General features: G+C 38.7%; 2 protein-coding genes across 5 annotated transcripts in view; one reads left to right on the forward strand and one right to left on the reverse strand.

Annotated features, from left to right (window-relative positions):
* Positions 1-319: 319 nt before the first annotated feature.
* parp9 (poly(ADP-ribose) polymerase family member 9) lies at positions 320-17,617 on the reverse strand. The gene is made up of 8 exons (XM_041807705.1): positions 17,481-17,617; positions 11,787-12,688; positions 8,623-8,850; positions 8,292-8,507; positions 5,273-5,333; positions 1,524-1,993; positions 1,171-1,330; positions 320-1,055 (listed from the first exon to the last, which is right to left on the reverse strand). The coding sequence occupies exons 2-8, from the start codon at positions 12,669-12,671 to the stop codon at positions 766-768; spliced, it is 2,310 nt and encodes a 769-aa protein (XP_041663639.1). The 5' UTR covers positions 12,672-12,688; positions 17,481-17,617; the 3' UTR covers positions 320-765.
* A 151-nt stretch (positions 17,618-17,768) lies between these two features.
* Positions 17,769-20,443, forward strand: part of parp14rs1 (poly(ADP-ribose) polymerase family member 14-related sequence 1) — a 29,395-nt gene continuing 26,720 nt past the window's right edge. For 3 of the 4 annotated variants that reach the window (XM_041807699.1, XM_041807701.1, XM_041807700.1), the window contains exons 1-3: positions 17,769-17,948; positions 18,032-18,135; positions 18,809-18,839. In XM_041807699.1, the coding sequence (XP_041663633.1) occupies positions 17,771-17,948; positions 18,032-18,135; positions 18,809-18,839 (313 nt within the window). In that variant the 5' untranslated portion in view covers positions 17,769-17,770. Of the gene's footprint in view, positions 17,949-18,031; positions 18,136-18,808; positions 18,840-20,443 lie in introns of those variants that run through there. The other variant, XM_041807703.1, reaches the window with a different exon arrangement.

The following is a 20,443-nucleotide window of genomic DNA, read 5'->3' on the forward strand; positions in this document are numbered from 1 at the left end:
AAGTTCACGACTAAAGGTGAGGGTTAGGAGGTAGCTTGACCAGTGAATCAAAAACTTTGCCTTCCAGCTCAGCTCCCTCTTTATTAACACAGTGGACTTTGTCATTGTGCTGTAGTCATTTGAACATAGATTGAAGAGGATTTGCAAATAACTGTATATTTTTATTTACATTTTACTTAACTTCCCATCTTTTTTGTTACTGTACAAATCTTTAGTTCTGTTAACTGTTTCACTTGGTCAAATGTTAGTTGAATTTCATTAAATCCAAGTAGCTCCTCAGTTTAGGTAAGATACTTATGAATGAAAACAATACAGCAACTTCAACTTTTGTTGACTTTATTTGTTGTATAATAGTTACAATCGAGTGTTTGTCTAATTACTTCCCATACCTATTGTCTACAGAATTAAATGAAAAATTGCTATTACTGCAAAAACTAACTTTAGTATTATGTGTGATCACATGTACTTGAACAGTGTTTTCATTCACTGTGCTGCCAAAAATACACTACCACCACTAGCTACTTCAAATACATATTAATAACACAAAAGAAACAAAGATATATTCAGATAAAAAAAACTTAAAACATATTTTTCACCTTGCAGTTACACAACATTAACTTTGAAAAAAAGATTCTCCAGCAAAAATATTTCCGATAGTTTTAAAGAGATACCCCAGAATGTCTGGTAGTTCTTGATTAGTTCAAATTACCCTTTGAGAAAAAAAACATTTAGTTTTGTTCAAATATGTCTTACACAGCTGCACCATTACGACGTCTTTGGTCTCTGACAGGTGATGATGTACCTGGGCAGAGCTTGATACCCACTGAATATGACAGAGATATCGGATCCTCCGCTCACACTGTCGTACAGCTTGTGGGGATCTGCTCCCCCAGCATGTGGCAGAATGAGACCTGGTTTACCAGGCGTAAAGGATCCCATCAGCACTTCAGCCTCCACAAAGTAGATGTATTCTTCATTCTTCATCTGTCCCTTCCATGTTTCCATGGCCTTTTTCACTGTGCGTGCAAAGTAGATGCCCTCTCCATACATTGGATCTGTATGACAAACAAAAGAAACCCAACAAAGAAATGCAGGAACCATAATTAACGGAGTTATTTTTGTATATGAATGGCTCTTATTGTATGAATGGAACTTTTAAAATTGCCATACCTTTAGGCGGAGCAAACTCTGTATGGAATCCAACACGGCTGACTAAGTCAAGGAACTGTGCTGGCATGCACTGAAACATTGTGTGAGTAGTGGAGCAGTTGAGCTGTTTTTTCTTGAGGTCAAAGAGCATCTCCAGTGCTGTGTTCTCCAGTTTTTCCACCTAAATGTAAAACATATCATACAAGCATCTCATTAGCATCTGTATCTGTTCAGCTTGTGGTCAAATGTCGCCTTCAGTGTACTGATATGATAAGAAGGAAGAAAAAAAATGTTGACACATTAATCCTACTGTGACAATCACATGACAAGATCTACAAGTTTCCTGCACCTACAGTATATCGCGCTGACTGTACCTTTGATATCCAAAGATCTTTGAAGACAGAATGTCTGTATTGTGTCTCTGTGGATAAGGCGTGCATCGTCTCTCTTCGAGAAGACACATTCTTTGTCAACTGCTGGAATATTTCCCGCTCTTCATCTCTTGCAAACTCCTCATGTATTTTGCAGAGAATAGCCTCCACCCGCAGCCTGGCAACGGCAACATCTTTCTTTGAATCCCCCCTCACAATTATTCTCGCACGGCCATTTGCAAAATATTCCTCGATGGAGACGCCGCTTTTGGTCAGGTCGGAGAGCTGCCGCTGCTCTTGCTCCCCGAAGTGCAAGATGAAGTTGTTGTGGATAGGGACAACAGCAGGGGCTTCAAAGAGAAGGTTCTGGAGCCATCGATCAGCCTCGCGTGTTGCTTCATCAGAGGGGCCAGTCAGGCTTATCTGTGGAGATGGAGCCCTTACGCCATGGGAATTACTTCCATTGTAAAATGCTGGTGAGAGAGACCAGATTAAGTACGCTGTCAGTGTTACCGTCTAAAATCTCCACATCATTTGTCAGGCATGCATCATATTTTTTATATTATCAATATTAGATGTCCTGTAACACTTAAAGTTTAAGGAAATGCATATAAAATTAGCCTGCGTGTATTTAAATGGGCATATAAATAAAAACACTTTTTAGTATTTTTGCACACATATTTGGATATCTGAAATATCTACTGGCCCATAGAAAGTAAAATGGCCATCTGTGTCCGAAAACATGAAATCTAAAGGCCAATTAAGATTCTGTGGATATTGTGACACCATGTTGAGTCACTGTTGTAATTCCTGCCCCTCAGTTGGTATCTTCCCCATTGATCTCCACACACACCCATGAAAGCACTCAGGCATACCCCACATGAGGGGAAGGAGATAGGAAGGGGCTCATGTGTGTTTTAAGAGACATAAACCAAGTATTCTGAAAAAGACGGTCTCTTTTTGACCAGTGTCTCTCAAATGGTCGATCCACCCATACCACCTTAATAAATGCCACAGACTCACATTTTAAACCGTTTCTTTTAAGTTGATTAACAAGACAACCCAGTGTATGGCTCTGCCTACTCATCCAAACAAGGTATCCACAGCACTATAGACAAAGCATTAACCTGAGATGCCAGACAGTTTCATATATCCATTGGATATATTTCACATTCATCTTGGAAAGCTCCCACAGAAAGCATTTAAGAAGGGCAGCACTTTTCAAAACATTGTCAGAGGGTGATTTGAGGACCATTCTGTCTGTCCCATTCCTGACGGGCCAACCAGAGCAACAGAACAAAATTACATTCTGCAGATGCGCTACTCTTGAGCTGACAGGCTGCCGCTGCTGCAGACTGTTACTGGAGGAGGTTCTCTGTGAATAAAATTGTTGCCAAGGCTGGTCGGGAGATGTGCAGAAACATATTCTCTGCCAAGACAAGCTTTCAGTGTGGCTCTAAGCTCTTGTTTTAAAAAGAAATGTGGCCCAGTCCTAATTAAACTGAGCTAAATGGCTACTGCAGGAGGCAGTCACTGGATACACCAGCAAACCCCACCTGTAATGATCACAAATCCATGTTGAAGCAGACCAAGAGAGGAGTGAAAACATCTTTCCTGTCATAAAAAGTTTTCAGTGCGGCTCACTACCCTTGTTTTGATAAAGAAATGTTGTCCAGTTCTGACAAAACCACCACTGTGGCTATGTCCAAGCTAATAGCTCCAACTCATGTTGAAGCAGGTTGGCAGGAGAGGGAACACATCTTTTCCACCATGCACAGCTTAAAGTGTTTTTTTTTTATTTCATCAGCAATGTGGTCCAGTTCTAGTTAAACTGATGCTATGCTAAAGCTACATCTGAGGTAATCACCTGACCAGAGGCAGCCATTGCAAAAGGGCTCTGAATACAACTAAGCCCTGCCCGTCACTCCTGCCTTGTTCTCCATAACTGATGCTGGTTGGTCTGAACAGTGTTTGGTTCAGCATCTATGTTATGGATTGAGCTTTTCGGGATGGATTTCCCTGATGACAGACACTGAGTCTGGCAAACCCACGCACTTTGCAGTGGATGGTGTCAGTGAAGGACCTCTATGTTCCATGAACCGCCATCAGATGTTGCAACTCCTCTGCTGATGCAACTCTGATACTGTACAGCTCTGATAGTAAAGTCTCTCGTTCAGGCAGTCACATACAGACCCATGTGTAGGGCTGACCCTGGTGGTCGGCCTAAAATACTTTTTTATCTGGGCTCTATTGCAGAGTGGCTAGACCGACCTCTCCTCAGCGCAAAACACATGAAAGCCCACTTGGAGTTAGCATCATACTCCATAAAAAGCCAAGCAGGCTTTCATGTGTTTTGTGCTAAAGAGAGGCTTCTGTCTAGTCACTCTGCCATAAAGCCTGGATGGGTGGAGGGCTGCAGTGATGTTTGTCCTTCTGGAACTTTGTCCCAACTCCACACAGGTTCTCTGGAGCTCAGTCAGGGTGACCATCAGGTTCTTAGTCACCTCTCTTACTAAGGCCCTTCTCCCCCAGTTGCTCAGTTTGGCCGGGCGACCCACCCTTGGAAGAATCCTGGTTGTGCCAAACATCTACAACTTAAAATTGTGGAGGACGCTGCTGCTGAACGTTCAGTGCAGCAGAATTTTTCATAGCCTTCCCCAGATCTGTGCCTTGCAACAGTCCTGTGTCTGTGCTCTATAGGCAGTTCCTTTGACCTTGTGGCTTCATTTTTGCTCTGACATGCATTGTCTGCTGTGAGGCCCTCTAAAGAGAGGTGTGTGCCTTTCCAAATCATATCCAATCAATTTGATTTACCACAGGTGAATGCCAGATGTAGAAACATCTCGGGAACAGTCCAGAGAAATGGGATGCCCATGAGCTAAATATCAAGTGTTTTTGGAAAGGGTCTGAATACTTGTGTCAATGTGATATTTCAGTGTTTTCTTTACCATAAATTTGTTTTAAAAAAATACATACATATATATATATATATATATATATATATATATAAAATTTGGTTCTTACTTTGTCGTTAAAGGGTACCGAGTGTAGATTAATGAGAAAAAAACATAATGTAAACAACTACAGCATCAGGCTGCAACACAACAAAATTACAAAATATGAAGGAGGGTCTGAATGCTGCTCCAATCTTCTTCTGAGCAAATTGGATAAGGAAATAATCCTCTAAAAATACCATACATTATAGAATAATCTAGCAGAATATTCTTCAGAATCACTGGATCATCGGGTCTTCACTGGTTATGGTCAGTAGAGAGGAATCTCAGCCCAAATCTGCATGATAAGTGCAAAACTGCTGTAGAGCTCACCAGCTTACAATTATGTAACTGTTAATGACCTGTGTTTACGTGCTCAACAGCATTTTATAAAAACGAATATTTAATCAGAAGCATTTTTGCCACACAGCTTTCTTCCCAGGCAGATCTGCAACCCACTGAAAACGACTCTATTTTTGACCCCGACCACCAGTTGAGAACCACTGATTTGGACCACAGGAGATAAAAAGGGGCACAATATATCACCTTCAACATGCATCGTCCCTTTAGTTAAATTAATAATGAACACCTGGGTGTTTATGGAAAGTTTTGTAAATAACAATGAATTCAAAAGAACAGAAAATTCTATTTAAGAGACCGAGTCAGATGCAAAAAATTAAACATAGTCATCAAACTGGTTGCAAAAGCAAACCTTCAGATTTTTCTAAGAATTCTGTAGGTGATATATAAAATACTTACCAACTTTGAAGCTGGGATGAGACATTTTTTCTTTGAGCTTTTTTATCTGTTCTTCAAATGCCTGAAAAGAAAATATAAAAATAGATTTGTATTTCTGTTCAGTTATGTTTATAAGAAGCAATATGCTGAGCATACATGGCTTCTTTCTTTATCAGGTTTGAGAGTTAGACACTAAACTTGTACAGTCATGGACGAAAATACTGGCACCCCTGGAATTTTTTCCAGAAAATACATAATTTCTCCCAGAAATTGTTGCAATCAACAAATGTTTTTGGTATACATGTGTTTATTGCCTTTATGTGCATTGGAACAACAAAAACAATCTAAAGAAAAAAGACAAAATTGACATAGTTTTACACAAAACTCAAAAAATGGGCCAGACAAAATTACTGGTACCATCAACATAATATTTGGTTGCACAACCTTAGAAAAAAATAACTGAAACCAATCGCTTCCTATAACCATCAACAAGCTTCTTACACCTCTCAAGTCGAATTTTGGACCACTCTTCTTTTGCAAACTGCTCCAGGTCTATCAGATTCAAAGGGTGCTTCTTGCAACAGCAGTTTTGAGATTTCTCCATAGGTGTTCAATGGGATTTAGATCTGGACTCATTGCTGGCCACTTCAGAACTCTCCAGCGCTTTGTCTCCAACCATTTCTTGGTGTTTTTTGAGGTATGTTTGGGGTCATTGTCCTGCTGGAACACCCATGACCTCTGATGCAGACCCAGCTTTCTGACACTAGGCCCTACATTGTGGCCCAAAATTTATTGATAGTCTCCGAATTTCATGATTCATTGCACACAGTCAAGGCACACAGTGCCAGAGGCAGCAAAACAACCCCAAAACATCTTTGAACCTCCACCATGTTTGACTGTAGGTACTGTGTTCTTTTCTTTGTAGGCCTCATTCCATTTTCTGTAAACAGCAGAATGACCTGCTTTTCCAAAAAGCTCTACCTTGGTCTCATCTGTCCTCAAAATGTTCTCCCAGAAGGATTAGGCTTACTCAGGTACATTTTTGCAAACTCCAGTCTGGATTTTTTATGTCTCTTTGTCAGCAGTGGGGTTCTCCTCAGTCTCCTGCCATAGCACTTCATCTCATCCAGATCACGACGTACGGTCTGAGCTGACACTTTTGCACCCTGAGTCTGCAGGACAGCCTGAATTTGTGTGGAAGTTGACTGAGGATGTTTATCCACCATCCAACTATCCTGTGTTGCATTCTTTTGTCAATTTTTCTCTTCTGTCCACGTCCAGGGAGATTAGCAACAGTTCCATGGTTTTTAACTTCTTGATTATATCACGCACAGTGGACAAAGGGATTTTAGGATCTCTGGAGATGGTCTTGAGACCTTGAGATTGTTCACATTTTTCCACAATTTTGCTTCCTAAGGCCTCAGACAATTCTGGGCTCTTCTTTCTCATCTCCATGCTTTGTGTGACACACACAGGCACACAACACAAAGGTTTAGTGAACTTTTATACATTCTAACTGGCTTCAGGTGTGATTTCTAGATTGCCAGCACCTGTTACTGCCACAGGTGAGTTTAAATGAGCATCACATGCTTGAAATAAAATGATTTACCCACACTTTTAAAAGGGTGCCAATAATTTTGTCCGGCCCATTTTTTGAGTTTTGTGTAGAATTATGTCAATTTTGTCTTTTTTCTTTGGATTTTTTGTGTTGTTCCAATGCACATGAAGGAAATAAACATGAATACCAAAAACATTTGTAATTGCAACAATTTCTGGGAGAAATGGTGTATTTTCTGGAAAAATTCCAGGGGTTCCAATGTTTTCATCCATGACTGTATGACTGAACAAACCAAATAAATCTATAGAAGTGACAGCATCATTTTTACGGTTTCAACCTAATCTTTATCCATACCTGTTAAAAGCTTAATAGCCATTGTCAATATTGTCTCAAAACAGCTGCAATTGATAGATACACACTCAATATAAAAGTCTTCTTCTTATATCACATGGAATACTTTCAGATGTTTTCTTCTTGATACTAATTTAACATCTGCGTTGTTACAAAACCAGAATTTTGAGACTACAAACTAGACATAATTTAAGTAAAATTCAATTTTTGTACAATGGCAAATAAAGATTAATGCAACACTTAAAACTTTTTATAATGAAAGAGGTCGTCGGTTTCCTGACGACCTGCTTCATCATGAGTTTGTGAGAGTTAGGGAGCGAAAGGTTTAGTTGTACTATGAGTGGTTGTATTAAATGGCTGCTAATGGAGTGATTAGCTCAGATGAAGCCACAGCAGCAGTTTTTCAGAAGCGGACCACATTTCTTTATCAAAACAAGAGAAAAGAGCCACACTGAAGAATTTTTCGCCCTTCTTCAGGATGTGTTTGCGATTGTTTCAGGTAGGGTCTGTCAGTGTATCCAATGGCTGCTGCAGCGGTTGCTTTAAGCTCAGATGTAGCTGTAGATAAGTGGCAGTTTAATCAGAACTGGACCACATTTTCCGTTGAGACAAGAACTAAGTCACATCCGAAGCTTGTTTGGCAGAGATGTTTTTGCACATTTCTTGACCAGCCTTGGCATAAATTTATTCACTGAAGTGCTCCACCATTCACTATGACAGAGGAAGCTTGTCAGCTCAGGAGAAGCACATGTATAGAACCTGACTTTGTCTTGTTGCTGTGACTGGCCCATTATGAATGCAACAGACGGAATTTTCCTCTAATCACCTTTTGAATTTTTTTTTGAAAAGTCCTGCTCTTCCCAGGTGCTTTCTATAGGAGCTTTCCCAGATAAACGTGACATAAATCCACGCAATGGCTATATGGAACAGTCTATCTGCCATTTCAGATTATCTCTGCCTATAGGGCTGTGGATACCTTGTTGGGGGGAGCTGGCGGTGCTTTTAACCTAGTCTTGTTTCCTCTTTTACAATATTGCTATGGCTGCTGTATGGCACAATAATTGATACAGTATGAGGCATTCCTGGTACTGATAATTAAACCAATATAAATCTTTAAGTTTTTTGCATTACCTGAAAAGTGCTGTTATCAGAAGGAAATATGACAACATGAACATCCAGTGCAGATGCGGACTTTTGGGCAAAGTCAAACACTGCAGTTGTGATGATCTCTGCAACTTCTTTTTTGTCAAATCCAAGGTTTCCAGTTCCAATGGCAGGGAAAGCGATTGACTTGTGTTTATTTGTGACTGCCATCCACAGGCATTCACTTACAGATTTTAAGAGAACCTATAATGAATGAAAAGGTAAGCCATTATTTTATTTCTTAAACTAGTGTTATATTTAAAAATGATATATCATCTGTTTGCCTAAAATCCTCATTATGTTCAAACTTATTCCTTACCTCATGCCAAGATAATTGCCATTGATGTCCCCTCTTGTCACTGCAGAAAGTATGAAAAACCTTCTTACAGCCCAGGTTGTAGGCATCTGTGATGGTGATAGGTCCAGTTTGAGGTGCTCGGCGTATTTCGTCTTGCATTCCAAAACCAGCCTTGCTCAGTAAAGCACTGGAAATGGCACCCATGCTCAAATTTTTATCTTGTGATGCAGTGTTTACGATGACGTCAGTCTAAGAGAAAAAAGGTATGGTAGGAACATTAATTGTGAAGGGCACTGAGCATGTGTCTCTTAAAATAGGACTGGCTTATACGTTTCCCTTTCAGGCCCTGATTATAGTATGTTTTAACAACAGAGTCAGCATGCTTTTACTGTAGACTGTAGCTGCTGTATCTCCTGTGAACTAATATAGACAAGGTAAAGCACATGCATGGAATGATGCTTAAAACCAGCTGTTCTTAACTGGTGAATTGGGACCCAAAAGTGGCTCAGAAATGTGTACCTACAAAATATGGAAAAAAAAAAGTCCATGACTAAAAGAAGTCCTAGATGGACACTTTATTTATTTTTCTCCATTTCTTAATGATAAGGGTTGTTATACCAAGATTTCAACCATTTATTTAATTTTTGCTGGATAGCAAAGCTGCTTTCCCCAAGATAACAAGGTAATCACTAAAGAAATTACAAAGACTCTCTGCTCTATGTTCCAAGCAAGGTTTAAACTCCAACATTTTCCCTTGAAAATGTTTGATGAATTTGTGTCACAATGGTCATAAAGTATTAATAGTGGGTCCTGAGGCACAACCAGCTGAGAAACACTGTTTTAAACAACTAGAAGAAACACAAACCATCACAGCAACATATCCAGGAAAGGTGCCAAAAGCTGCAAATGTTAGAATTTGTAGAGAGTAACACTGCAGTGCCAGAGTGTAAAGTATAAAATGTCTGCAATTATTTATTTATTACCAAAAGATTTTGAGGTGTATTACTGTATTTTCAACTAAAAGTTAAGGGGCACTAATGGCCTTGTGGTTACGTCACACCCCCATGTACACAGTTCCAGTCTGACCTGCTGCTCCTTTCCGGCATGCCTCTCCCCAATCTCTCATCCCTGTTTACAACTTTATCAACTGTCCTCCTTTCTGAAAATAAAGGCATAGAGAGCCCAAAATACAGGGATATCTCAAATCTCAATATTTAGATTCAGATTTAATCCAGAAAGTAAAACTTCCATATATTCTAAATTAATCTCCTACAAAGTGAAATATTACAAGACTTTTTTTGTTTTAATGTTGATGATTATGGCTTACAGCTTACATAGTCAAAAATCAACCATCTCAAAATATTTACAGTTTCAAAAAATCAGTCTAAAAATGATTTATAATACAGAAATGTTGACCATCTGGAAAATTATACTCATTTATGCACTCAATAATTGGTTGGAGCTCCTTTTTCACAAATAACTATGCGTCTATGTGACGTGGCATGTAGCCAATCAGTCTGTGGCACTGCTGGAGTGTTATGAAGCCCAGTCTACTCTGATAGCAGCCTTCAGCTCATCCGAATGGTTAAGTCCGGTGTCTCTCATCTTTTTCTTGACAATTCCCCAGAGATTCTCTATGGAGTTCAGGTCAGGCAAGTTGGCTGGCCAATCAATAACAGTAATACCATGGTCAACAAACCAGTTTCTGGTAGTTTTGGCTTTACTTTGGGCAGGTGCCAAGCCCTGCTGGAAAAAGGAAATCAGTTTCTCCACAAAGCTTTTCAGCAGATGGAAGCATGAAGTCCACAGAGATCTCCTGGTAGATGGCCAGTGTTTATTTTGTCAGCAATTTTAATTTAAGTCTCAGTCTTAGTCTTTAGATTAAATGCCTTTAATTTTAGCCACATTTTAGTCATTTTTACCATTTGTAGTTTTAGTCTAGTTTTAGTACAAAAAAGTCCTCACATTTTAATCTTCACTTTTAGTCCAAGCATTTATTCCATTGCCTAAATCTGGCATCAAATCATGGTAGTGTGTTCTATACACCTTGCCAATCCTGGGATCCCTGCTTTTAACAGCTGAGAGGCAGAAGAGATACACATGTATTGTATTTTGACCGATTTATCCACCTAAATCACTGATTTCAAGCACTTTGGATTTTTTGCCTCTCTACTTCCTCAAGACTATGGGGCCTGTATTTCCAAAAGAAATTTTATATTGACTTTTATCTGAAAACAGGACTTTAGACCACTGAGCAGTGGTCCAGATCTTTTTCTCCTTAGCCCTGGAGACACACTTATAATACCTGTGGTTCAGGCAAGGCTTGACACAAAGAACACAACAATCGTAGTCCATGTCCTGGACCCATCTGTGTGGTGGCTCTTGATCCACTGACTCCAGTCTCAGTCCACTCGTTGTGAAGCTCCCCTAAGTTCTTGAATCTGCTTTGTTTGACGATCCTCTGAAGGCTGAGCTCATCCCTGTTGCTTGTGCACATTTTCTTACCATATTTTTCCCTTCCAGTCAACTTTCAACTAATAAGCTTTGATACAGAACTCTAAGAACAGCCCGTCCTTTCAGTAGTGACCTTATGTGGCTTATCCTCCTTGTACAGGGTGTCAATGATTTTCCTCTGGACAACAGTCTTCCCCATGATTTTGGTTATGCATTCTGAACCATAATGTGAGAAAAAAGGTTACAGAAACCTTTGCAAATTGGAATTTTCCAAAATACTCTAATATGTTGAGATAATGTATTTTCAGTTTCTGTGAGCTGTAAGCCGTACTAATGAAGATTAAAACAAAAAAGTCTTGGAATATTTCACTTTGTACGGGATGAATCTAAAATTCATTAAAACTTAACTTTTTGAAGAATATATTCTATTTTTTTAATGCACCTGTATAAAAATACATGTTAAAGTGAGTTGCTCTAGAAAAGACAACATAAAACCATTTTATGTCCAAAAGAAGCGTCTGTCTCTCCTACAACATTGAATAGATAAAAGATGTCTGGAATGCTGTGAGCCATGTCAGCTCAGCTGAAGAACTATATAAAGTCTACAGCAGCAAAATGATGAGAGTATGATAGAGATTATCTGTATCCTCAACAAGTTAGGTGTAGGTGCTGGAATTAATTGAAACAATCCTAATCAGCTCTGTAAAATGAATAAATGTCTAGATTCTTACCCTCTCATCCTCAATGTTTCCCTTCTTCAGCATCAGATTAATTTCTCCAATCTTGAGAGAGAGTGTAGAAGTTCTGGTCTGGGCTCCACTTTTACTTCCTGCAGCCTGACTATAACTCATGGGCAAGTGAGGGGCTAATATATGATGGCAGGCCCTGTGCATCTCCTGGACTGTAGGCTCATCATGGTTGACCAGGAAGATCTCATCTGGAAGATGTTTGGCAGAGTATTTCTGACAGTAGTTTTTCACTGTTGACACTATGGTATTTGCACACTCTGGTAGAGGGTAGCTGTAAATCCCAGAGCTTATGGCAGGAATGGCAACAGACTGCAGACGGTGCTGTGTCACTCTATCAAGAATGCTCCAGATGGTATTTTTCAACAGCGGTTCAGCCTGGGACAAATTGGGTGTTGAGGAATATGGCACTCTGGGGCCAACAGCATGAATAATGCACTTGTATGGCAACAATCCAGGATCAGCAACAATTGCATCTCCTGTTTTCAATTCACCTTTCTTTTTGATGTAATCCTCGCTCTCCTTCTGAATTGTTGAACCTCCAGCTTCAGACAGAGCTAATGCAAGCCCACCATAGTGCTGAAGCTGGGAATTGGCAGCATTCACAACAGCATCCGCCTTGAAAATGGTAAGATCTGACTTCCACACAGACACCTGAACACCTGAGGGCAGCTTAACAGCAAACCTTGGCTGGTCTTCAGAAAGGGCCTTTTTCTGCAGTGCCATACTGAACTCATCATCAGAATCAAAACCCTCAAGGACTGCAACACATCCAAATTTGCTTTGAAGGACATCACACAACACCTTTCTGTTTTGCTTGACAATGCTGACAGCATCCCCATGAAGAGGAACATCTAATTTGCAGTTCATGGTTCCTAAGCCGAGATCTGAAACAGACAAAAGGTTATATTTGACTTTAATATTTTATGAACACTGAGCAACACAAAATGTGATCTTGAACTAAAGACAATTACATTTGGTCTTAGCTGACAAGACCAAAGAATGGGCCCTTAGCAACTGTGATTAACTGATAGTATCACTGATTTTATGTTTTATTAGTAGCATTGGTTCTCGCGTTCTGGCTTATAGTTACCTCATTTTGAATCTTAAAACTTTGGCAAACTATTAATGGGTTCTGATTTTGAAATTATCTATTTGTACCACTTTTTAACCATGTTTTCACACCAAACTTAACTACAATTATTTGCCATTTTTACCCCCTTTTCATCACTTTTTCCCACATATTCTCACCACTTTTTGCAACTCTTTCATCTTTCATCGCCTTTTCTGACCCTTTCTTCCACTTCAAGCCATTTCTGTCACTTTTAACCCAATTTCTGCTATTTCTTTCTGCCCATTTTACCACTCCTATAGCAATCCTTGCCACTTTCTGCCTCTTGTTGCCTCTGTTGACCAATTATTGCCACTATCAACACCCTTTCACCACTTTTTGCCAAATTTAACCACATTTCACTATTTGCTATGCCCATTTTTTGCTACTTTTAACCTATTTCTGACAATTTCAGTCATACATTACATTCCTAATGATAATTTTAGAAAAAAACATATGCATATCTAATTTTGACACTTTTGTCACTTTTCATAGTCTTAACAGATTTGCTGTGAGAACTAAATCAAATCATAAATTGCAGACTGCACATACAATTAAAGAACATTAATGTGTTGTACCACAGTTCTGCCCTTTCAAATGCATTCAGATAGTTTTTAATGTCATAAATAGGGCTTGATAATTTTTTTTTTTTTTTGGAAATAAAAAAACAAACTTTACTTATAACTTTCTAAAAATTCAATGCTGTCAATAGTGAATTACATAATGTAAAAAAGTCCAAGAAATTATTTTATGACAACAGATAAATGTGAGTGGGTATGCCCACATATACAGTGTTTTTGCATTTCCATACATAAGTTTTAGCAGTTGTTTGGACTTCTAAACTATTTCATAAAGAAACTGTACTTAAGTTTTACACTTCCATGTCTGTTCTATCCATTATTTTTCCTATAATCAATTATCAGACCTTATTATAAATCATTCAAACCCTTGATAATCAAATGCAGAGTGAAATACGTTGGTGATTTTTATAGTTTTTTGGTAACAACTAGCCCATTAAATTGATTTATTCGCCAAGCAAACTTCCAACTGATGTCAAGGTTTTGCATAAGGGCATGGTTGAAATGTGTCTAAAAGAGGAGGAAATTAAAAGGAAGAAATATTTGTGTGAGCCTTAAGTGCTACAAAACATTACGACAGTGTTATAAATTGACTTAAAACAATTACGGTGACCTTTTTTAGCACAGTATGTTGACATATTTGGCATTAATATGTTCAACTAATATGTAACTTAACACCTTGACCACTTATTTCAGCTGAAACCCTATGAGCATGGGTGATGATTAGTAATGTAATTTAACAGTTTAGGTCCAAATTTCAACATCTGCATTGATATTAACATTCTACATGTTGTGTTCAAAGTATGCATGGTGACTGACCATAGAGGTCAAGGTGGGGCCATAAGCCCTGTCTGCTTTGATGTGTCAAAATAAGATGTGCATATGTATAAATATTTTAAATGATGATTGGAAACATTATGCAATTTATTAGGGCCACCCTAGACAACTGAAAAATAGAAAGAATCTGTAAACATTTTGAGCAAATAGGCAATATTTTTTGGGAAAAGATCAAATATTTGATATTATAAAGTCATATATTTACAAGAAAACAAACTCAGGATTTCAGATTTAAAAAGTAAGATATTTTTGAGAGATACTCAAAAATTCTGAGTTTAAAAATTCTTACATTTTGACTTTAGAAACTCATAAATTTTTTCCTCTCAATTAGTTTATTTAAACTTGAGAATGTTCTTGATCATCACTGGATCCTCTTTATTTTTTTTTTCCCAAAGTGACCCTAATACATCATCATAATAGTGAATAGTTTATACATAGATCTTTTGTCAAGAACAAGAGTATGTGGTGTTTGTATTGGGGTATTCTCAATGAAAACAACTACAATTGATGTTTAAATTTCCCAGTGGGTCCTCAGGGGGAACTTAGCTTTTATAGGAGTAGGGGGGTCCTAAGAAAAAAAGGTTGGGAACTACCGAAATAAGGAATTCTGTATTATTTAAATGATGTTTGTTCAAACCTGAAAACTGAGAGAAAAATAATACCCCAATGTTATTGATTGTGGGAGTTTCAAAATGAAGAAACAGAATTACTCCCATGTTTTCCAAGAAGGACCTTTACACCCCACTTGAACCTAGGCCCCATGCCTCCACAATTGAGGCTGACAGTGCACTAAAATACCATGCCAAGGCCTTCTAAAGTGTTAGTCACAAGGAGCTACAGTCATGGGCGAAAGTATTGGCACCCCTGGAATTTTTCCAGAAAATACACCATTTCTCCCAGAAATTGTTGCAATTACAAATGTTTTTGGTATCCACGTGTTTATGTGCATTGGAACAACAAAAAAATCAGAGGAAAAAAAAGACAAAATTGACATAATTCTACACAAAACTCAAAAGTGGGCCGGACAAAATTATTGGCACTCTTTTAAAAGTGTGGGTAAATCATTTTATTTCAAGCATGTGATGCTCATTTAAACTCACCTGCGGCAGTAACAGGTGCTGGCAATCTAGAAATCCCACCTGAAGCCAGTTAGAATGTATAAAAGTTGACTCAACCTTTGTGTTGTGTGCCTGTGTGTGTCACACAAAGCATGGAGATGAGAAAGAAGAGCCCAGAATTGTCTGAGGACTTAGGAAGGAAAATTGTGGAAAAATGTGAACAATCTCAAGGTTTCAAGACCACTGTGCGTAATATAATCAAGAAGTTAAAAACCATGGAACTGTGGCTAATCTCCCTGGACGTGGACGGAAGAGAAAAATTAACAAAAGAACGCAACGCAGGATAGTTGGATGGTGGATAAACATCCTCAGTCAACTTCCACACAAATTCGGGCTGTCCTGCAGACTCAGGGTGCAAAAGTGTCAGCTCGGACCGTACGTCGTGATCTGGATGAGATGAAGCGCTATGGCAGGAGACCGAGGAGAACCCCACTGCTGACAAAGAGACATAAAAAAATCCAGACTGGAGTTTGCAAAAATGTACCTGAGTAAGCCTCAATCCTTCTGGGAGAACATTTTGAGGACAGATGAGACCAAGGTAGAGCTTTTTAGGAAAAGCAGGTCATTCTGCTGTTTACAGAAAATGGAATGAAGCCTACAAAGAAAAGAACACAGTACCTACAGTCAAATATGGTGGAGGTTCAAAGATGTTTTGGGGTTATTTTGCTGCCTCTGGCACTGGGTGCTTTGACTGTGTGCAAGGAATCATGAAATCTGGAGACTATCAATAAATTTTGGGCCACAATGTAGGGCCTAATGTCTGAAAGTTGGGTCTGCGTCAGAGGTCATCATTGTTCCAGAAGGACAATGACCCCAAACATACCTCAAAAAGCACCAAGAAATGGTTGGAGACAAAGCACTGGAGAGTTCTGAAATGGCCAGCAATGAGTCCGGATCTAAATCCTATTGAACATCTATGAAGAGATCTTAAAACTGCTGTTGCAAGAAGCACCCTTCAAATCTGAGAGACCTGGAGCAGTTTGAAAAAGAAGAGTGGTCCAAAATTCCAGTTGAGGGGTGTGAGAAGCTTGTTAGTGGTTATAGGAAGAGATTGGTTTCAGTTATTTTTTTCCAGGTTGTGCAACCAAATATTGAGGGTGCCAGTAATTTTGTCTGGCCCATTTTTTGAATTTTGTGTAAAAATATGTCAATTTTGTCTTTTTTCTTCAGTTTTTTTGTGTTGTTCCAATGCACATAAAGGAAATAAACATGTGTATACCAAAAACATTTGTAATTGCAACAATTTCTGGGAGAAATGGTGTATTTTCTGGAAAAATTCCAGGGGTTCCAATGTTTTCGTCCATGACTGTATATGAAAATGAATTTCCCCTCACAAGTAAGGTAAGTGTTTGTTTATCTCCTGCAGAGGGAGACAGAGACAGTATCTCTTTTAAAGGTAGTCTATACTTCACCTGTGTGACGCAGTAAACATTTGGACTATTACCATGCCTTAAAACCAGGACAGCATGAAAAAATGTCGGTATGATCAGATAAGGATACAATTACAACAGGCATGACGAGTCTTGCTATTTATATTTGCAAACTCTGCAGGCAGAAACTCAAACTTCTGTCGAAATTATATAGTTGTTCCAGCAGCTATCTAACGCAAACATGTTACTACCTTAGCTACTTGCTGTTTATTTGTCCGTTACATTTAAACTACTTTAACAGTTTTCATACCTACCTCTAGAATTACGCAGTTTTTACACCTTATTCACACCAAAATGCAAATCAGATTGTAACATGCACAATAAATCACCATTACGCCATTTTAGTTCATTTTCACAAGTCACGATAGTTTTTTTTATTGTTTTTGACGAAAATTAACCATTTGTGGTCTGTTCGCAAGCTACTCCCGCGAGACCCCAAACGCACGTTAGTAACGATAAGTTATAACAAAGTGGGCTGTCTGTGTCAATTTTAAGTGAAGAATCGTTAGTTACTTCATATAAGTGTGAATATAAAAGTCAGCAGAGCATGTTATCTGTTTTAATGACAAAAAAAGAGCAAACAATCGAGTATTTAATCTACTTACCCACCACCGTGGAAAGCACCGAGGGAGAAAAAGAAAGTAAAAACGCAGCCGGACAGGGGTGCGGACCTCCCTGAACAACCCCTCGGGATGCAGGCCAATTTTTAAACTAGTGTAATTGGACGTAAGATGAAAATAAATGCCCCCGTGCCCTGCCCCTGTCGCCGTTCTCCGCTGCATAAACACTTCTACTTTGCAAAGTCATACGTTTACGGGAAAACGTCCCATTTCCTGATAATCAAAACTGAAAGTAACTCTGCAGCTCCGCTGCACACCGAGGTAGACCGGCAGAGATGGCTGACGCCTATTCGCATGCTCTGGTCGTCGAGCTCGGAGAAAACGACGCTAGAAGAATCAAAAACAGATTAGTAAAATATTTTCAAAGTAAGAAGTCTTCTAACGGCGGCGAGTGCGCAGTTGACTACAAAGATGGCAGCAGGACAGCGGTGGTGCGCTTCCGCGAAAAAGAGGGTAAGTTAGGCCCCGTGAAGTCTGCTGTAGGCCTTTTACTTTTACATAAAAGAGGTAAATGTATTTATTTTTATTCCTTACAGACCAGCAGAATGTTCTGGCGAAGAAGGACCATCAGTTTAGGGATAAGGATATGGCAAATGCCTTGACGCTGACAGTTAGCTTACCCCCAGAAGAAAGAAAGCAGGTGAGAACAAAAATGTCATGAAGTATCAGCAACTTTAATGTGCTCTTTCTGTCAGTATTTATTCTGAGGCTTTCAGATTACTTTATATGAGATTAAATGTTTAATTTAATGTAATGTCTGGGCAAATCTAACCGGTGCTTTCTTTTCATTCCTGTAACATTCACTTTCCCAGAGGTGGCAGTAGTAGCCTACAATAATGTACAATATATTGTACTGAAGTTCTTAAGTGTTGTATGTAAATACAGTCACTATCAGTATCTGAGACCGATATTTAAACTAACCTGTTTATAATGTTCATTTTTTTATATAGACATACATATTCAGTATATATATATGGCTTAAAACTTTTCTTTACATATATTCTTATATTTGCAATTTTAATTGAAGACTTCTGCTCTTTGTAATGCTGCTATTTTAAGAGCCTTGAAATCTAACAATGACTGCTTTTTCAAGATGTCTCATTTGTACAGGTACAGATACCTTTAGAGCATTATTATGTAAGAGGATATTATCCTTAACACATAACCTTTTAATTTGTTTGTTTGATTCCTTTCAAGACCAGCTGATGCTTAGGGCACTGTGCCACTTGAAACCAGTTACATAAGATACCATAGCAGTCATAAAAAATACGACTTACTCTAAGTTTTGTTTGTTTGTTTTTTATTCTTTACAGGAAGCTTCACCTGAAAAAAAATTCAAGAAATGTAAGTACCTTTCAAAGGAAAATGTGTAAACTCTGCTGGAAAATGTCAACTACTTTAACTCAAGGATTAATTCAGTGAATGTTGAAAGTTTCTGCACAAGTGTGCAGATACCCACACACACACACACACAAACATGCTTACTATCTTATCATAAGCCAGGCAGAATATGGGTGTGATTCAGGGAATTTATTGTAGCTAAGGATATAACTCAATTTTATGAGTTTAAACCAAATAACAGTGTCCTGTTGCTCCTTATATGCATTTTTTAATCATCCTTTGAACTAGGTGTGTTCAATCTAAGGCTGAAGGGACCAAATGTGGCTCCTGGTCCATTTTTAACTAGCAAATTCTTAAAATGAAATAAAACATTACTCACATTAGAATGTGGAGCTTGTGCTTAAAGGGCTCTGTACGAGGTACTTGGCAAAGTCGTGCCATTAGCCCCCAGAGACTTCACTGAGCGTTGCCCCTTTAAGAAGGACTCGCTGGTCGTAACGTCAGGGAAGCTACGCTGTAGCAGATCGATACACTTTCTCTGTGTTTAGAAAGATTCAGGTAAAAAATGACTCCAAAAAAATAAATGTCCACTCAAATGAACGCTCTATTGAAAAATTTTTGTATTTTATTTTTCACTCATAAAGCCTCTGTGTTTGGCACTATTTTACAATCTGAGCTTTAGCTCCGTGCTCTTCCGCCTCAGTGTATCTGATCTGCTGTTTGGCTTCCATGGCTTTTCAGAGACAACACGAACAAACTAATGTAAAAACATTTTTTCAGCTCAGTTTTCCACTTCAACAGGTGACACAATGTTTTCATAAAGTAAAAATATTGTGCCAACTCTAGCTTATCTAATTTTCAGCCATTAGAGGAGTAAAACAACAGTCATCAACTTACCTGGATGACAAACTTCTATTCAGCTCTTCTGGTGGGGTCAGTTTTTCCAGTTCATCTTTGGAAAGTTAAAGACGGTCCAATCTCTTCTCACTCTGCTCTTAGATTCATAACTTTGGATTCTTGTAACACACATTATTGTATTCTTTCTAAAAAAGTTGGTTGGACTTTGCTGGCACAAAAACCTGTACATTTTTACCTCCGCCAAGGAGGTTATGTGATCGGCAGGGTTTGTTAATTTGTTAGTTTGTTAGCAACATAACTCAAAAAGTTATAGACGGATTTTGATGAAATTTTCAGGAAATGTCAGAAATGGCATAGGGAAGAACTGATTGGATTTTGGGAGTGATCCGGATCACCGTCTGGATCCAGGAATTTTTTTAAAGGGTTCTGTACTATTGGGAGATAGGGCTAATGGCGGAAGTCTGCACTCTCCGAGTGCTTTTCTAGTTATTTATATATCTCTGATTGGACTTACACTAGCTTGTATAACATCTATGCTGAACTGGGCCACTGGACATTACCAAGCATTAGTGCTCCGAAATGCCTGCTTAGACTAAACAAATTCAGTAAGATTTTGGCCCGACTGCAAGGTCAAAGGTAATCATCAAACCTCTGACCCAATTTGCGCTTCGGGAACAACTAATTTTCTTGTATTTTGACATTATTAACCACATGTCTGAGATGCCCCGCCACAACAAGTGAGCAGTAAC

This window comes from Cheilinus undulatus, linkage group 15 (genome assembly GCF_018320785.1).
Source record: "Cheilinus undulatus linkage group 15, ASM1832078v1, whole genome shotgun sequence".
Classification (NCBI taxonomy): Eukaryota; Metazoa; Chordata; class Actinopteri; order Labriformes; family Labridae; genus Cheilinus; species Cheilinus undulatus.